Genomic DNA, 14,896 nt, shown 5'->3' with positions numbered 1-14,896 from the left:
TGCTGGTTGGCTTATACAGAGTATGCTCACGTGGACTGAACATGCTCAGTAACACAGCTGAAGCTGGTTGCCCTCACTCTGCCGCCCTCCCTTCCCCACTATCAGCAAGCACAGGTCATCTCTGCTGGGAGGCTCATTTGGCTCAGTTCAACATTATAGCTCAAATGAATGACTGGGAGGAGACACAGAAAGGGGGATTACTATCAGCCAACTTGGGTGGTCCAGCTCTAATTGTGCTACCGAACTTACCCATAGAAAAAAAAAACTGAATTAGCCAGACCTGGTACAAGCCCTTGATATGCAGTTTGGAGTTAGCCATCAATCTGATGTGGCCAAGTTACAGCTAAGAGGCTAGAGCTAGAAGCAGAAGGAATGAAAAAATTCCACGAGCTGGCAGAGAACCTGCAAAGACTTATGTTCTGAGCGTCGTCAGGTACCATCAAGGCTCTCAACGCTAAACTGACAATGGACCAATTTATAAATGCTCAGCTGGACTTGGACTTGCAGATCAAAATCAGCAAAAGGAATCCAATTGTCCACAGAACTTGAATCTTTTCTTGTAACAGTGTCCAGAACAGAATGTAGCTGCTAGTGTAGAAGATGGAAGCTTGATCACCATGAGCCCTGTAAATACAGTTCTGTGGTTCCATATGTATGATGAAAGAAGAGATTCTAATCTGGTTCAGGACCTTATTGAATAAGAAGAAAAACTGATAAATTTGGTGTGTAAAACAACGGAAATTGGCAATAATGCAAAAATTAAAGGAAACAGTTCAGTTAAACATTGGTACTGTGACAAAATTGGCCACAGAAAGGATTGTTATCAATCTAAGATAGGTCGAGAGAGACTCTTGCAAGTGTCTAGTGAAAGCCCCTTCCCCAGTTCAGAAAATGAAGGAACATCAACCTGAAGGGGCAATGGTTCGGAGAGATACAAGGATCAACCCCACAGATTTTGTTTAGATCTTGGCAGTCAAACAACAATAATGGGAGTATGGTTAATAACACATTAACGCAGGAACCAAACCCTGTAACAAACCCCATTGCCTACTCTGTCCCCATGTCTACTCTAGTGTCACCATCAGAGGACCCAATCACACCAGCCACACCATCAGGGGGTCATTCACCTGCACATCTGCAAATGTGATATATGCCATCATGTGCCAGCAATGCCCCTCTACCATGTACTCTGGCCAAACTGGACAGTCTCTACGTAAAAGGATAAATGGACACAAATTAGACATCAGGTATGGTAACATACAAAAGCCAGTAGGAGAACACTTCAATCTCCCTGGACATTCAATAACAGATTTAAAAGTAGCCATTCTTCAACAAAAAACACTTCAAAAACAGACTTTAAAGAGAAACTGCACTGCTACAATTCATTTTCAAACTTAACACCATTAATTTGGGCTTGAATAGGGACTGGGAGTGGCTGGTTCACTACAAAAGCAATTTTCCCTCTCTTGGGATTGACACCTCCTCATCAGTTATTGGGAGTGAACTATATCTACCCTGACTGAATTGGCCTTGTCAGCACTGGCTCTCCACTTGTAAGGTAACTCCCTTCTCTTCATGTGCCAATATATTTATGCCTGTACCTCTAATTTTCAATCATGCATCTAAAGAAGTGGGGTTTTTTACCCGTGAAAGCTTATGCCCAAATAGATTTGTTGGTCTTTAAGGTGCCACCAGACTCCTCATTGTTTCTGTGGATACTAACACAGCTATCCCTCTGATACTTGGCTAATAACTGTGTAATCAATGTCAGGAAAGGTGTCTTACAAATTCAGTCTGTGAAATTCCCTTTAAAGATACGGCCCAGGTGGGATAAATGATTTGTAGGTAATTGGTTTGCACTGGAAAAATTGTCCTGCCCCTGGGGGCATTATAACAGCTACATGCTTTCATAGTCTTCCAACAAAGGAAAGAGAGAGAGTGGCTGAAATCTGTTTTGAGACCCAGGGTCTCAGGGCATCCTTAGCTGCTAAAGCTCTTGTGAACCTGAAATAAAAACTGATCCCAGTTTGTTTGCTGAATATTTCCGACAAGCAGCAAATAGAAAAAAAGGGAAAGTGATCAGCACACTGAAAAAAGCTTTTGTGACTGTTCCTGTCTTGGCCTATCCATGTTTCAAATCCCCTTTCATATTGGACACTAGAAGGCTAGTTCTTACAGTTTGATGGACAGAATTTCAGCTTGCCTGCCTGACCACCTCCCCCCAAATCTGAGAATGTAGCTGTGGAAGTTGAGGCTAGAAAAGTTGTTACAGAGATGAATTCTCCATTCAGATAGAACAGGCAAGGTCTGCTTCAGCCAGCAAGTTCAGCAGAAACAATAGGCATTCCTCAGCGGCTGACTGAAAGGTGATGTGAAACTATCCTGACAGAAAGATACAGTAGAAAAGTAAATAGATAAGCTTGTATCAGTAGCAATATGTTAAATAATTTCTTTCTGTTTAGGATGGGGTAATTGGCTATCGTCATTTTAGGCCTCACTGGGATGACAGACAAGGCTGAGGTGAATGGGGGGTGTTATTGTAGGTGAAACCTTATTATGGGCTGAGTTAAAAATTAATTCAAACTGATGTATGAACAAGTCCTCCAATTAAGATAGTATAAAAGACAATTAAGGGGCCACAACTAAAACAAAACCTAAGAGAGTCTGCTCAGAAACTAGCATTGTGTGAGTGAAGGGTTCAACTGGGTATTGTGACCAGCTGTGTGTAAGGGTGTGAAAATACACAGAAACAAAGGCCAGACAACAAGGGAGAGAGGAGGAGAGGCAAGAAAGCCAAGCAGGAGCCTGTAAGCACAATAAGCATGTCTAGACTGCAGCAGCAAGTCTCAAAGCCTGGGTCAACTGACGTGGGCTCGCACTACAGAGCTAAAAATAGCAGTGTAGACATTCTTGTTCAGGCTGGAGCCCGGGCTCTGAAACGCAGTGAGGGTGGCAAGTATCAGAGCCCAGGCTCCAGTCTGAGCAGGAACATCTTCAGAGCTATTTTTAGCCCTGCAGCATGAGCCTAAGTCAGTTGACCCAGGCTCTGAGACTCGCTGCCATGGTTGTTTTTTCATTTGTTTTCAGGGTAGATGTACCCAATGTGATCCTGGAAAAAAACTAGAGAGTGGGTTTTTGGGTCTGTTTTTAGCTAAAGAGGCTTGGGGCTGTAAGCTAAGAAATGCTCCGTTTCTTCTTGGTTCCTTCTGCATTGAGAGCACGGGCGGCTCCAGGCCCCAGCATGCCAAGCGCGTGCTTGGGGCGGCATGCCACGGGGGACGCTCTGCCGGTCGCTGGGAGGGCGGAAGGCAAGGTGCCTTCGGCAGCATGCCTGTGGAGGGTCCGCTGGTCCCGCGGCTCCGGTGAACCTCCTGCAGGCATGCCTGCGGAGGGTCCGCTGGTCCCGCAGCTTCGGAGGAGCCGCGAGACCAGCGGACCCTCCGCAGGCACGCCTGCGGGAGGTCCACCGGAGCCGCGGGACCGGCAACCGGCAGAGCGCCCCCCGCGGCATGCCGCCGTGCTTGAGGCGGCAAAATGTCTAGAGCCGCCCCTGATTGAGAGACACAGGATTTTGTACATTCCTTGTTAATAAACAAGATTGCATTAAAGAAAATACCTGACTCCATCAATTTCTATTTCCAATTAGAACATCCCAAGTGACCCAAACTTTGACTAGCTGCTGGGGTTGAAAAGGGCCAACAGGAGGAACAAATTGTTCTTCTCCCATTAAAAGCTGGTTTTTCTCTTTCCCAGCAGTTGAGAATGATCTTTTGGTAAGGATAGAGGGGTAGCTCTGCTTCAACCTCAATGATGGTCAGTGTCTGAAAGGTACAATCTTGTCCTTCAAAGGCTGTGAATTAACAAATCTGTTGAAATGAAATGCTGGTTTGGTGTAAAATGGGATATCTGGTTGGATTTTAAATGTCACCATAATATTTTTCTTGTAATTTAGGGGGCCTGTATAGAAATATAGTGTCAATTTAGAAGTGTGTAAAATCTCATATTCACAGGCAGGGATGACATCCAGAGTTTGTGAGAGATGGCCTTTTTTAGGTCATAATTATAGCTGCCAGCCTTTCCTGTTTGCAAATTTGCAAATATTCTGTCTAGATTAATATTTTATTAGATTGATAAATATTTAAACCATTTTACACAGAAAAAGCATTATAAAAAGAAAAATATAACAGCTGCACATAAAAAATAAAGGAAAAACAAAGGGGATGCAGAGGAAAACAGATAAAACCTGAAAACGTTTCTACATGCAGCTGGATTTTTTTTTTAGGAAATGTATATTAAGAAAAAATATTTTCTTATTTTCTTTTCAAAACCAAGCGGTGACAGCTTAGCTGTAAAGACAACAGGTAGAATTAATTAGGAGAAGTGAACAATTAGAGACCAAGTGTGCACTCTTTTTTGCTTGTTTCTGAGAAAGCATAGATATTCTTGCTGTAAATTTTGTTTTTAACATAGGGATTACATTACATTTTAGTCTCAAACCTGGTAAAGTATTAGAAAACACAGAGTATTCAAAAAGTGAAAATTACTATTACTGTTATTTAGAGAGATTCACAGATATGCTTTAATTAAAAAAATTAGTAAAAAATAAGTTATGTTTTTCTTATATCTTTTAGATTACTCCAGGAAGCAAGGCTTCAGCAGCCAATTTAAGTCCTGGTGATGTCATTCTAGCTATTGATGGCTATGGTACAGAGAACATGACTCATAATGATGCACAGGAGAGAATTAAAGCAGCATCACATCAACTTTGTCTCAAAATTGAGAGGTATTTCATTATATGTATGGCCCACAACATCATATTTACTTTTGGAGGAGACATTAAGAAACTGAGGTCTTTTTTCCTCTTATCCAGTGACTGTCTAGGTAGACATTACATATTCCATGGATCCTTTCAAAAAGAATAAGGAATGATCTAATTGATAGTATTCCATTTCTTAATTAGACAGATACCAGCATCTAAGATTCTGTGTATGATATTTCTGAATTCATAAAGGTTTTTACACTTTCTTTCTATTGATTTAAATGGGCTGTGGATCATGTCTATAAATCTTGCACTATCAGTATTATTTTTGTAGCACCACTAATGAGCATGGAACTTTGCAGACATACACAAGACCAGGGGTCCAATTTGTAAGATGCTGACCACCTCTTCTTCAATGGGAACAGCATCTCACAGGATCAGGCCATTACAATCTAAGGCCCCAATTCTGCAAACACTTATGCACATACTTAACATTACTAACATGAGTAGTACCATTCACATCAACGGGACTACAGATGGTAGTAAAGTTAAACACATGCAAAACCAGTTGCAGAATCATGGTTTAAAGCCTCAATTCAGGAAAGCATCCCTACTGAGGATGGCATTTAAGTGTGTGTTTACCTTTAAAATTTGAAGTCAACATGAACTTAAGCACATATTTATAAGTTAAGTGAATGCTTAAGTGTTTTCCTGAATCAAGGTCTAAATTAAACAGATAGCGTAATAAGAAATGACTCATTCCTTTACGCAATGCTTTGGGATCACATGAGTGCAAGGTGCTTCACAAAATTATGTTTTCTGGGCCTGAATCTGCAGCTGTAGTTCTCACAACATTTCTACTAAGGTCAATGAAAATTCTGTGCATGGAGCAGCTGTAAACTCAATCCATAATTTATCAGTGTTTTAAATATATGAGCCACAGATGAAAATTTAACTCAGTTATTACATTGTCACAGAGATAAATTTTAAAATATGCCGACCATATTACTGCAGTTCTCCTTTTCATGTTAAGAAACATGTTTATTGGAGAGAGCACTGTGGCTACAGCACAGGTTTGGGAGTTAGAAAATCTACATTTTATTTAAGGCTCTCTCACTGACTTGATGTATGTCAGTGTTAGGGCCTGATTTTCAGAGTAAGATATGTGTAATTAAGCATGTAAAAATTCTAAATTTACACACATAATTACTACTATTATGCACGCCAAATAGGATGCAAAAGATCATTTGTATAATTACCCAATCTGCATACAAAACTATAACAATTCATGCTCAAATTATGCTTTTTACATATTTCAATTGCACTTATCTAATTTTGAAAAACAGGCCATAAGTCTCTGCATTTTCCCAATTGAAAAGATTGAAATAGTAATAACTTCACATGGTTGTTTTTCAGGCTTGCTTAACTCAGGTGAAAGGTACAAAAGGCCTGCTCCTGGTATCACTGAACTCAAGAAAAAACAATGAGGAGTCCTTGTGGCACCTTGGAGACTAACAAATTTATTTGGGCATAAGCTTTCAATTCAATTGGCTTTGTTAGCAATGACCAGGCCTCATTAGCACTTACCCCCCACTCGGTAAGGCAACTCTCATCTTTTCATGTGCTGTATATTTATACCTGCTTACTGTATTTTCCACTCCATGCATCTGAGGAAGTGGGTTATAGCCTACAAAAGCTTATGTTGAAATAAATTTGTTAGCCTCTAAGATGCCACAAGGACTCCTCATTGTTTTTGCTGATACAGACTAACATGGCTACCCCTCTGAAACCTGAACTCAAGAAGAAACTATTATACAGCCATATATAATCTTTAGTATAGTGTATGTTCATGTATAACTTACAAAGTAAGTTTTCTGACTAGCAAATTCACAAAAACAACACAAGATTCTGTCCAAGTCATTAAAAGAATTTTATATGTTAAAACACTCAAAAGGATTTTTGAACAAACTTCAGATTTTAAGTTTGCAGTGTATATATTTCATGTATATGTGCCATGTTTATGGGAAGGATTTTTTTTCTCTTATTAAAAGGGCGGAAAGTAGATTATGGTCTCCACAAGTTTCAGAAGATGGCAAGGCTCATCCCTTTAAAATAAATTTGGAAGCTGATCCACAGGTAAGAAGTTTTATAAATCACCAACATACTTCAATATAGCTTTTCACATTCTAAATTGTCTCATTCATTATTATAATACTTTATAGCACATTTCCTCCACTGTCTACTGAACTTGATATAAATCATAAAATGTATTAAATACATGGACATAATTTTAAATTATTGACATTTTAAATTTCACATTTACATTTAAATTAAACCTAAAATTATCTTGTGGAAAAACTGCAGAGTGTCTCAAACGTTCTCTCAAAACTTTACACTTCACTGTAGATTTATTATGGAAAGAAAATATCTCCTTTGATACTAATGTTGTTTAAATTGCTGTATCTCTTTTTGATATTTCATCCATCATATTTTTAATTTCTTCAGATGGGACTAAATGTCATATATAAAAATTATTCAGTTATAATACCATAGCAGTCTTTGTGACATGACAGTTAGTTGAACAGGGTGGTCCAGTAAGGTTGTGTATCTTTAACTCAATAAACAATTGTGGCACCACACAAAGCCACAGAGGTTTAGAAAATTGCGAATTCTGAATTTGTGGAAGACTAAACTATTCAGACAGCCATCAAATGGATTAGTCATAAACTGGAGTATTCTGTGTGTAACTAAGAAAGGTAAAGTCCTTATCTTTGCACACGAGCAAGGTAAATTAAATCAGTTTGAGTTCTCCCTTGCCTAGAACTTATATAGAAGTCCTTGTACAGATCTGCATGTGGGAGGGATGTCCAGGTCCACTGATCAATCTATAACTATCCACTTTAACTGCAGCTCTGGAGGCTGTAGGGAATAGATTTCAGCATGTGGTTCATAGTGCTTTGTTCCATTTGCTATATATTCTCTAGCTTTAGTACATAAATAGTATTATTTCAATCTTAGCTGAAAAAAGATTATTATTGTGCTGGCAGGACAGCATCAAAACAAATATTTCAATATATTATTCCATGATTGATTATCATGACTCTCTATTCCACAATAAATTTAAGAACAGACTCCATCCCAGTGAATTCCATGAAATAAGTGATTCAATCCTGCTCTGACAGGCTTTTAAACATAAATATAATCTCAATGTTCCAATTCTACCTATTTTTTCCAAATATCCTACAAAACTTTGTATTAACTAGTACAATGTATTTCAGCAAAAATAGTATAGTATTAAATGCAAACCATTTTAAATGCATAGTTTTGTGGGGAATCTATGACATACACGGGAGAAAAGGCTTTTGTAATGTCAGGGTTTCCTCCAAATAGAAAAAGCTGTAGAAAACAAAAATCTGAGTGACAATAAGCCTACACCATTATAATTGTATGCCTAAAGGAGACAGTTTTTTTAAAAACACATAATGTAGTTGAACAGTTAAGTACTATTTAGCAACAAGTTATTGAAAAGCTATCTCCATTACTGTCATCAGAAAAACTGCTTCTGCTATAGCAGTGGTTCTCAACCTGTGGTCCATGGATCCCTGGGGATGCACGGACTATGTCCAAGGAGTCCACGAAATGTTGTCATTCTCATAGAACAGTGGTTTTCAACCTGTGGTCCGCAGATCCCTGGGAGTCCTCAGACTGTATCTAGTATTTCCAAAGGGGTCTGCACCTCCATTCAAAATTATTAAGGGGCTCACAATTGAAAGAAGTTTGAAAACCACAGTGCTATACTAAACAGTCAACATTCATTTACATGTCTACTTCTTCCATTAAAAGAGAAATAATAAAAGTTTATATATAGTCAGCAACAGATAGGTCTTCAGAAAAGTAGCTGAGCTTGTAAGCAAATATGATGAACCATTTACGGGAGTATTTACATTTGAAATCCAATACTATCATTCTAGAGCAGTGGTGGGCAACTGTCAGCCCATGGGCCACATGCAGTCCACAGGTTGCCCACCACTGATCTAGATCATCCATCATACTGATCTACTCTGCACAAATATGACATTATTAATTCTGTTTCTGAAATAGGTGAAACTTTAAATTAAAGGAGATTTTACTGCATATTTAAACACAACACCCGAAGACTGCCATATAAATTCTGTTACTAAAAGAAATATAGTGGAAAAATTCTTAATGTTCCTCATATCTTAGCCTGAGCCGGTGAATTATAGTGCATTTATAATAAATGCTGGTTTAAGTCACATTGATTAAAGGTTGTTGAAAACTGAGAGAAAGATGGATACAATGCTTGAATTAAATAAAGGCCTTAAATGCAAAGATTAGTGAAAAAATCCCAAAGCACTGTATTTTCCTTTAAACTCAAAATCCACTACATTAAAAAGCTTGTACATCCATGAGTTGGCCTGCAAAAGCAGGAAATCATCAAGTTCTATTAAAAGCATTTCCTGTTCTTAAGTCTCTCTTGAACTTATTGCAAAGGTCATAGTTGTGGTAAACACAGGACCCTTTTCAAAATCCAGCCACAGTTTTTGACTCTCTGCCAGACAGAAACCTTTGTTAATATAAAGTTAATGTTTACTACAGTAAGTAAAGTATCATAAACATTAAAAAAATCAAGAATTACTCTTTTTTAAAACTGAACATTAAACAGTACATAAATAATAATACAAAGATTCATGCGTGCCCGAGGAAAAATCTACATGACAATCAATGACTCTGAGAAATGTATTACTTCTGTTTGAGAGTTCTAAAATTACAGTTACAAATAACAAAAGATATAAAACACATAAGTGATTTCCTGCTCCAGCATGCTAGCAGAGAGTTCAGTTTGAGTTAAATTTCAGCAGATGCACAGCCATTCTCCAGAAGCTCACAGGAGGCCATATAAAAATTTAAAAAACTAAAAATAATTCACCTAGTTCCAATCATGGAACTTCAACTAGGAAGCTTTAGCATAAGAAAGAAATAAGCTAAGTCAGGGGTTGGCAACCTTTCAGAAGTGGTGTGCCGCGTCTTCATTTATTCACTCTAATTTCAGGCTTCATGTGCCGGTAATACATTTTAACATTTTTAAAAGGTCTCTTTCTATAAGTCTATAATATATAACTAAACTATTGTTGTATGTAAAGTAAATAAGATTTTAAAAATGTTTAAGAAGCTTCATTTAAAATTAAATTAAAATGCAGAGCCCCCAGGACCGGTGGCCAGGACCTCGCCAGGGTGAGTGCCACTGAAAATCAGCTTGTGTGCCACCTTTGGCATGCGTGCCATAGGTTACCTACCCCTGGGCTAAGTAGTCTCACAGAGTTTAGAAGATTCATAGGCTCTTATACTGCCCCCTCTCCCTCCTCACACACACACACTGATCAGCCACAATAGAAAGAAACAAAGGAGGCAATGGATGTGGTGTAATTAGGCCACAACTTTATTCACCTAAAATATCTGGGAATACCCGGCAATATATTTTACAGTGCAGGTCATCATCCTTCCCTTAATAATTTTCACATAATCACACACCTGGACCCCACCATCCAGAGGCTACAAAAAGACGGGGGGTTGGCACCCTGCCATATGAGACATAGGAGCCATGAACACACACCCCCACCCTTCCTCAGCTCCCTAAAGAATGCTTTTTTGTACATCCTATTCCAATCAATTTTACCTCATAACCATATCCCTTTCATAATAAGTACCTGCACTGGACATCTGCCACGAGTTCTACTTTTGAGTTATGACTTTATAACCTAACCCCACTGCCTCACCCTGACAGACCCTAACCTTGCTGTGGGGAAGGTGAAAAAAACCTTCCCCATATCAGCCAATCTGGTGGTGAAAGAAAAGCCCCCAAGAAAAAAGGCTAGTGTGATGCCCACAGTGGATCATGAGAGAATCCAGTCCTTTTTCAGAATCTAAGGATGCGAGGGTGGATGTTGCCAGCCCAATAAAGGTGAAAGAGGGCCTCACTGAGACTGCACAAGGTATAAACACCAACCCCCTTTTTGGTCAGCTGGAAGGCCGATGCCTCCTTCACAGCCTGGTTCAGCTGTTTCCTGCTTCTTATCACTCTGTGCAGGTAGACATTCTCCCTTCTTCCACCTCTGCTACTAGTTGCAGAGAGAGCCCTCATTTCTTTTCAGCCAGTTGGAACCACCTCATTTCTTTTAGCCAGCTGGACAAGGACTTACTGCAAGTTGTGGTGAGCACACTTTCTCCTCTTACCCCAGGAAGAACTGCGGGCAGGGGCAAACAGTGAAGCCTGTGGCAGAAATATTACTTAACAATAGGAAATGCTGCTTGAGAACTATTCCTGATGGCCACCTTGGTTGTTTCTGATAGAAAATAGCCAGCTTTTTCATTTCTATTGAAATATGATGTAATATGATGGATAAATATTGTGAAATAATATACCATTTTATTAGTATTAGTAACACAGCCAAACACAGTGTTATGTAACAAAGCAATTTAGAACATAAGGATCTCCACTACCTTAAACAGTCAGAGAAAATAAGTCTGTGTAAAATGGCTAATGCCTGTTGCTTTCATAATAAACACTTCTTTTGGTTTGTTCTTTTATGTTCTACTAGCAGTGTGAAACAGTGCTGTATATCATACAGTTTTCTTTCTCCTTTTCCCTTTTTTAACCTCGGCTAAAATGACTGTGTTTGTTTTTCTTACAGTAGTTTTTTTTTAATTATAATTTACTTCTGCCTTACTTTGTGGATTTCCTGTCATTTTAAATATGGTTTTCAGTGTGATTTGATTTTTGAATAGGAAAGATGTTATACTTTCCTTACAGGGTTAATTTTATTATTATATAGCTAAGGGTAGAAATCTAAACAAAACCAGAAAAAGAATCCAATAATCACTATCATATATATGATCAGAATGTATTAGTAATTGCAATCAAGTTTTAAAGCATGATAATTATGCTAAAATATGAGTCTCTGCCCTTCCCACACCTTCATTTGATACCAATTTACATCTCCCAACATCGTGCTATGAGTTAAACTAAAGGTTTTTCAGTGTTAGGACATCTCCAAAACATAAACAATAATGTACTTTTTATTAAAGTATACAACATGAATAATAATATATTATTAATTAATATGTGGCCCCAGTCCTGAACTCATTCTATGAGCACTGTTCATATATGTAAACTGCTTGAGCCACCTTCCCTGTTTCTGACATGAACACAGTCATGAAAATGACTTAGCCCTGTACTGATTAGAAGGTCATCTGTTAGCTATAACAACATCATTAAATATTGTAATTCCTTCTTATTCTTGCTTTGACTTTGAATGCTCTTGGATCTTACTAAATTTCTGGTATAAAGGAACAACTTTCCTAGTTTTAAGTATGATAAACACAAGAGCTGGACTGTTTTAACAAGCTGCTGTATGTTTTGTCATTGACATTTTGTGCACATTATGATTTTCCTAGAAAAGGGAATTTGGGTCTAACTAATTGCAACAATGCAAACACACTTTTGACCATTGTAACATTGTGAAGATGCTATTATGATGTCACATGTCTTCTGTTCATTTGTCAACAATTAAAAATTAGATGAAATGACAATTTTTAGGGTTTTTTAATATTTGCTTATTGTGACCTAAATGTATATGAGGGAATTGAATCAATTTCCAATATTGTGAATACATTACATAAATTAGAAATGATTCTCAATTATAGTAAAAGATAATATCAAATTAATAATACACTTTTACATTGTATCCCCTTCACAATGTACAGCAACACAAAACTGCAAATGAACTTCTCTATATTGATTTACCTATGTGCTATTTTTGTAGTCTTCTTCCGTTCATTATTTCTTAACTTTCTCTTTTAATAGAACTGCTTTTTCCTGTTTGCATCTTCTGGTAGGCACGCTATGTATCTATGATTTTTCTTTTTTAAGGGCTAATAGAAGCTCTGACATTGACCTCTTACCTAGAAATGAAATCTAGTCTATTTCAGTTAAAAATAATTTCAGCAACTATGTCTTCCCCAGTGGTCTACTGCCAAATTTTTTGGCTTTACAATCTCATTTCTCTATTTTAAAATGTGTTTCTCTCCCCTATTGCTGTGTGACAAATGCACACAAACAGAGGACAGGGACTAGCTAACAATTAAGATAAACAATTAAGCTGACTATAGACAAAAGTCATAAAGCAAACAGTGAAAAAAAAGAGAAGAATACTTTTTAAGTGTATACGATTATATGCAACCCTTATACCAATTACTAAATTACTGAAGTTTTTACGTATATTTGCAAACATACCACTCATTCTATTTGTCTTCACAAGGTATACAAATAATATTTGAATATACATGGATTACACAGCGCATGAAAGTTTAATGGATAAACACAGAATGTCTGTGTAACCTTTGGGTTTACTTAATCAAGTCTTTAAATTCCAGTGGAGAAAGATGAGATTAACAAATTCCAGTGTTGTCAGTTTTGCTTGTTATTAGCTTCAGTGTGCACTGTAGCTTTGTGTATTTTGTCTGCCTATTACGTACAGGAATTCAAGCCTATTGGTACAGCTCATAACAGAAGGGCCCAGCCTTTTGTTGCAGCAGGAAACATTGATGACAAAAGACAGGTAGTGAGTTCCTCCTATAATTCTCCAATTGGGCTGTATTCATCTGGCAATATTCAAGACGCTCTTCAGGGACAACTGAGGGGTCTAATTCCTAGTTCACCTCAAAAGTAAGTATTGGTATTTACTTACATTACATGGTCTTTTGTGGCAATACTACTCTCTGTTTTGTTGTCCATTCAAAAGTCCAGCTCTTGCTGTTTTATTTTTCTTTTCTGATACTCTAAACTTCTGTCATATTTTTCAAAAATGGTGATAAATGAAGCAATTTCCTTTTAACATCCAGGAGTGAACATTCAGCTACAAACGTAGCGATAATGCAGATAGTTAAAAATTCCCCTTCACTGGGTTTGGCTGCGATACTACACACCATCCTTCTTTCTTACACTACCCTGTACTCTTCTGTGTTCCTGACTATAATAGCAAGTGTGTGTTTTAATACCACTAGTATGCAACATAAAAATAGTTGGTTTGTAACAATTTGTAACCTTTGTGGAGGCAAATTTTACCAAGTAATAAGCATTCATCAACTGAAGGAAGTTATTTTAATCCTTTCTTTTTTTTACAGGATACGAACTACTTTGAACACAAGCATAATATTCGTCCCAAGCCTTTCATAGTCTCAGGACGAAGCAGGTTATAAACTCTAGCTGTATGATGTGTTGGATGCATGGGCTTTTTAATGCATACTTACAATTCATATGAAAATGTGATATTAATGCACTTGAAATTATTTTATGCGATTAAAGCTTATTTTAAAGCTTTTAAAAAATAAAATGCATGCTTTGCAGAGCTCAGGCTTCCATTTCCTAAAGGAAGAGGGTCCAGATTCTCATGTCAGTTACACTGGTGAGAGTCTGGAATAGCTCCAATGAAGGTTCTTCAACTCGATGGACCTGGTCCACATTTACATCAGTGCAACTGAGATCAGGATCTGACCTTGACAGGTTTATGGAGCTGTGAAATTCTTCAGTCTCACTATCCGTATGACTTGTAAACTTGCTAATAAAGAATTTAATCCAACCGGTCAGGATCCTCTGAACCATGTAGATTGCAAAGGCCACACTTAATCACTCTACGGCAGGCTGACCTATTCACAATGCAATCTGCTGCATAGGGACTTAATAAAAGAAAAATCTGAGCACCACAGAGTTGCAAAACTATCAGAAAAGGGAAGAGCTTACACACATGAGCTCCATTTTTTTAATCTAACTTCTCTCTCATATAATTGGGCGTTATAATGCCTGAAATAATATTACTTGATCAAAATAGAAGAGAAAGTATCCTTCTAGATCAAAGGCAGCCTCTGTGGCTACATAGGCTAGGAGACCCCACAGGCTTGAGTGGCTCAATTTCTATGGACGGTGCCTTCCGGTACAGGAGTTTTGTTACTACCAGTGGCTTCAGTTCTGTACATTATTTTCCAAGTAAAAAATATTTGTGTCATAATTCCAGCAACTCAAGTCTGATACAGCAGTCTGAGATGTCAAAGCAGTTGGCAAGA

At 37.8% G+C, this 14,896-nt stretch overlaps 1 protein-coding gene across 5 annotated transcripts in view; it reads left to right on the top strand.

Annotated features, from left to right (window-relative positions):
* Positions 1 to 14,896, top strand: part of PDLIM3 (PDZ and LIM domain 3) — a 45,368-nt gene that overhangs the window by 12,858 nt on the left and 17,614 nt on the right. For 3 of the 5 annotated variants that reach the window (XM_050947890.1, XM_050947894.1, XM_050947893.1), the window contains exons 2-4: positions 4,632 to 4,783; positions 6,811 to 6,895; positions 13,961 to 14,028. In XM_050947890.1, the coding sequence (XP_050803847.1) occupies positions 4,632 to 4,783; positions 6,811 to 6,895; positions 13,961 to 14,028 (305 nt within the window). Of the gene's footprint in view, positions 1 to 4,631; positions 4,784 to 6,810; positions 6,896 to 13,314; positions 13,503 to 13,960; positions 14,029 to 14,896 lie in introns of all 5 variants that reach the window. The other 2 variants (XM_050947892.1, XM_050947891.1) reach the window with 1 other exon arrangement.

The sequence above is a fragment of the Gopherus flavomarginatus genome, chromosome 3 (genome assembly GCF_025201925.1).
Source record: "Gopherus flavomarginatus isolate rGopFla2 chromosome 3, rGopFla2.mat.asm, whole genome shotgun sequence".
Taxonomy (NCBI): domain Eukaryota; kingdom Metazoa; phylum Chordata; order Testudines; family Testudinidae; genus Gopherus; species Gopherus flavomarginatus.
The sequence above is the reverse complement of the archived record's forward strand: the minus strand, read 5'-3'. Positions and strand labels throughout refer to the sequence as shown.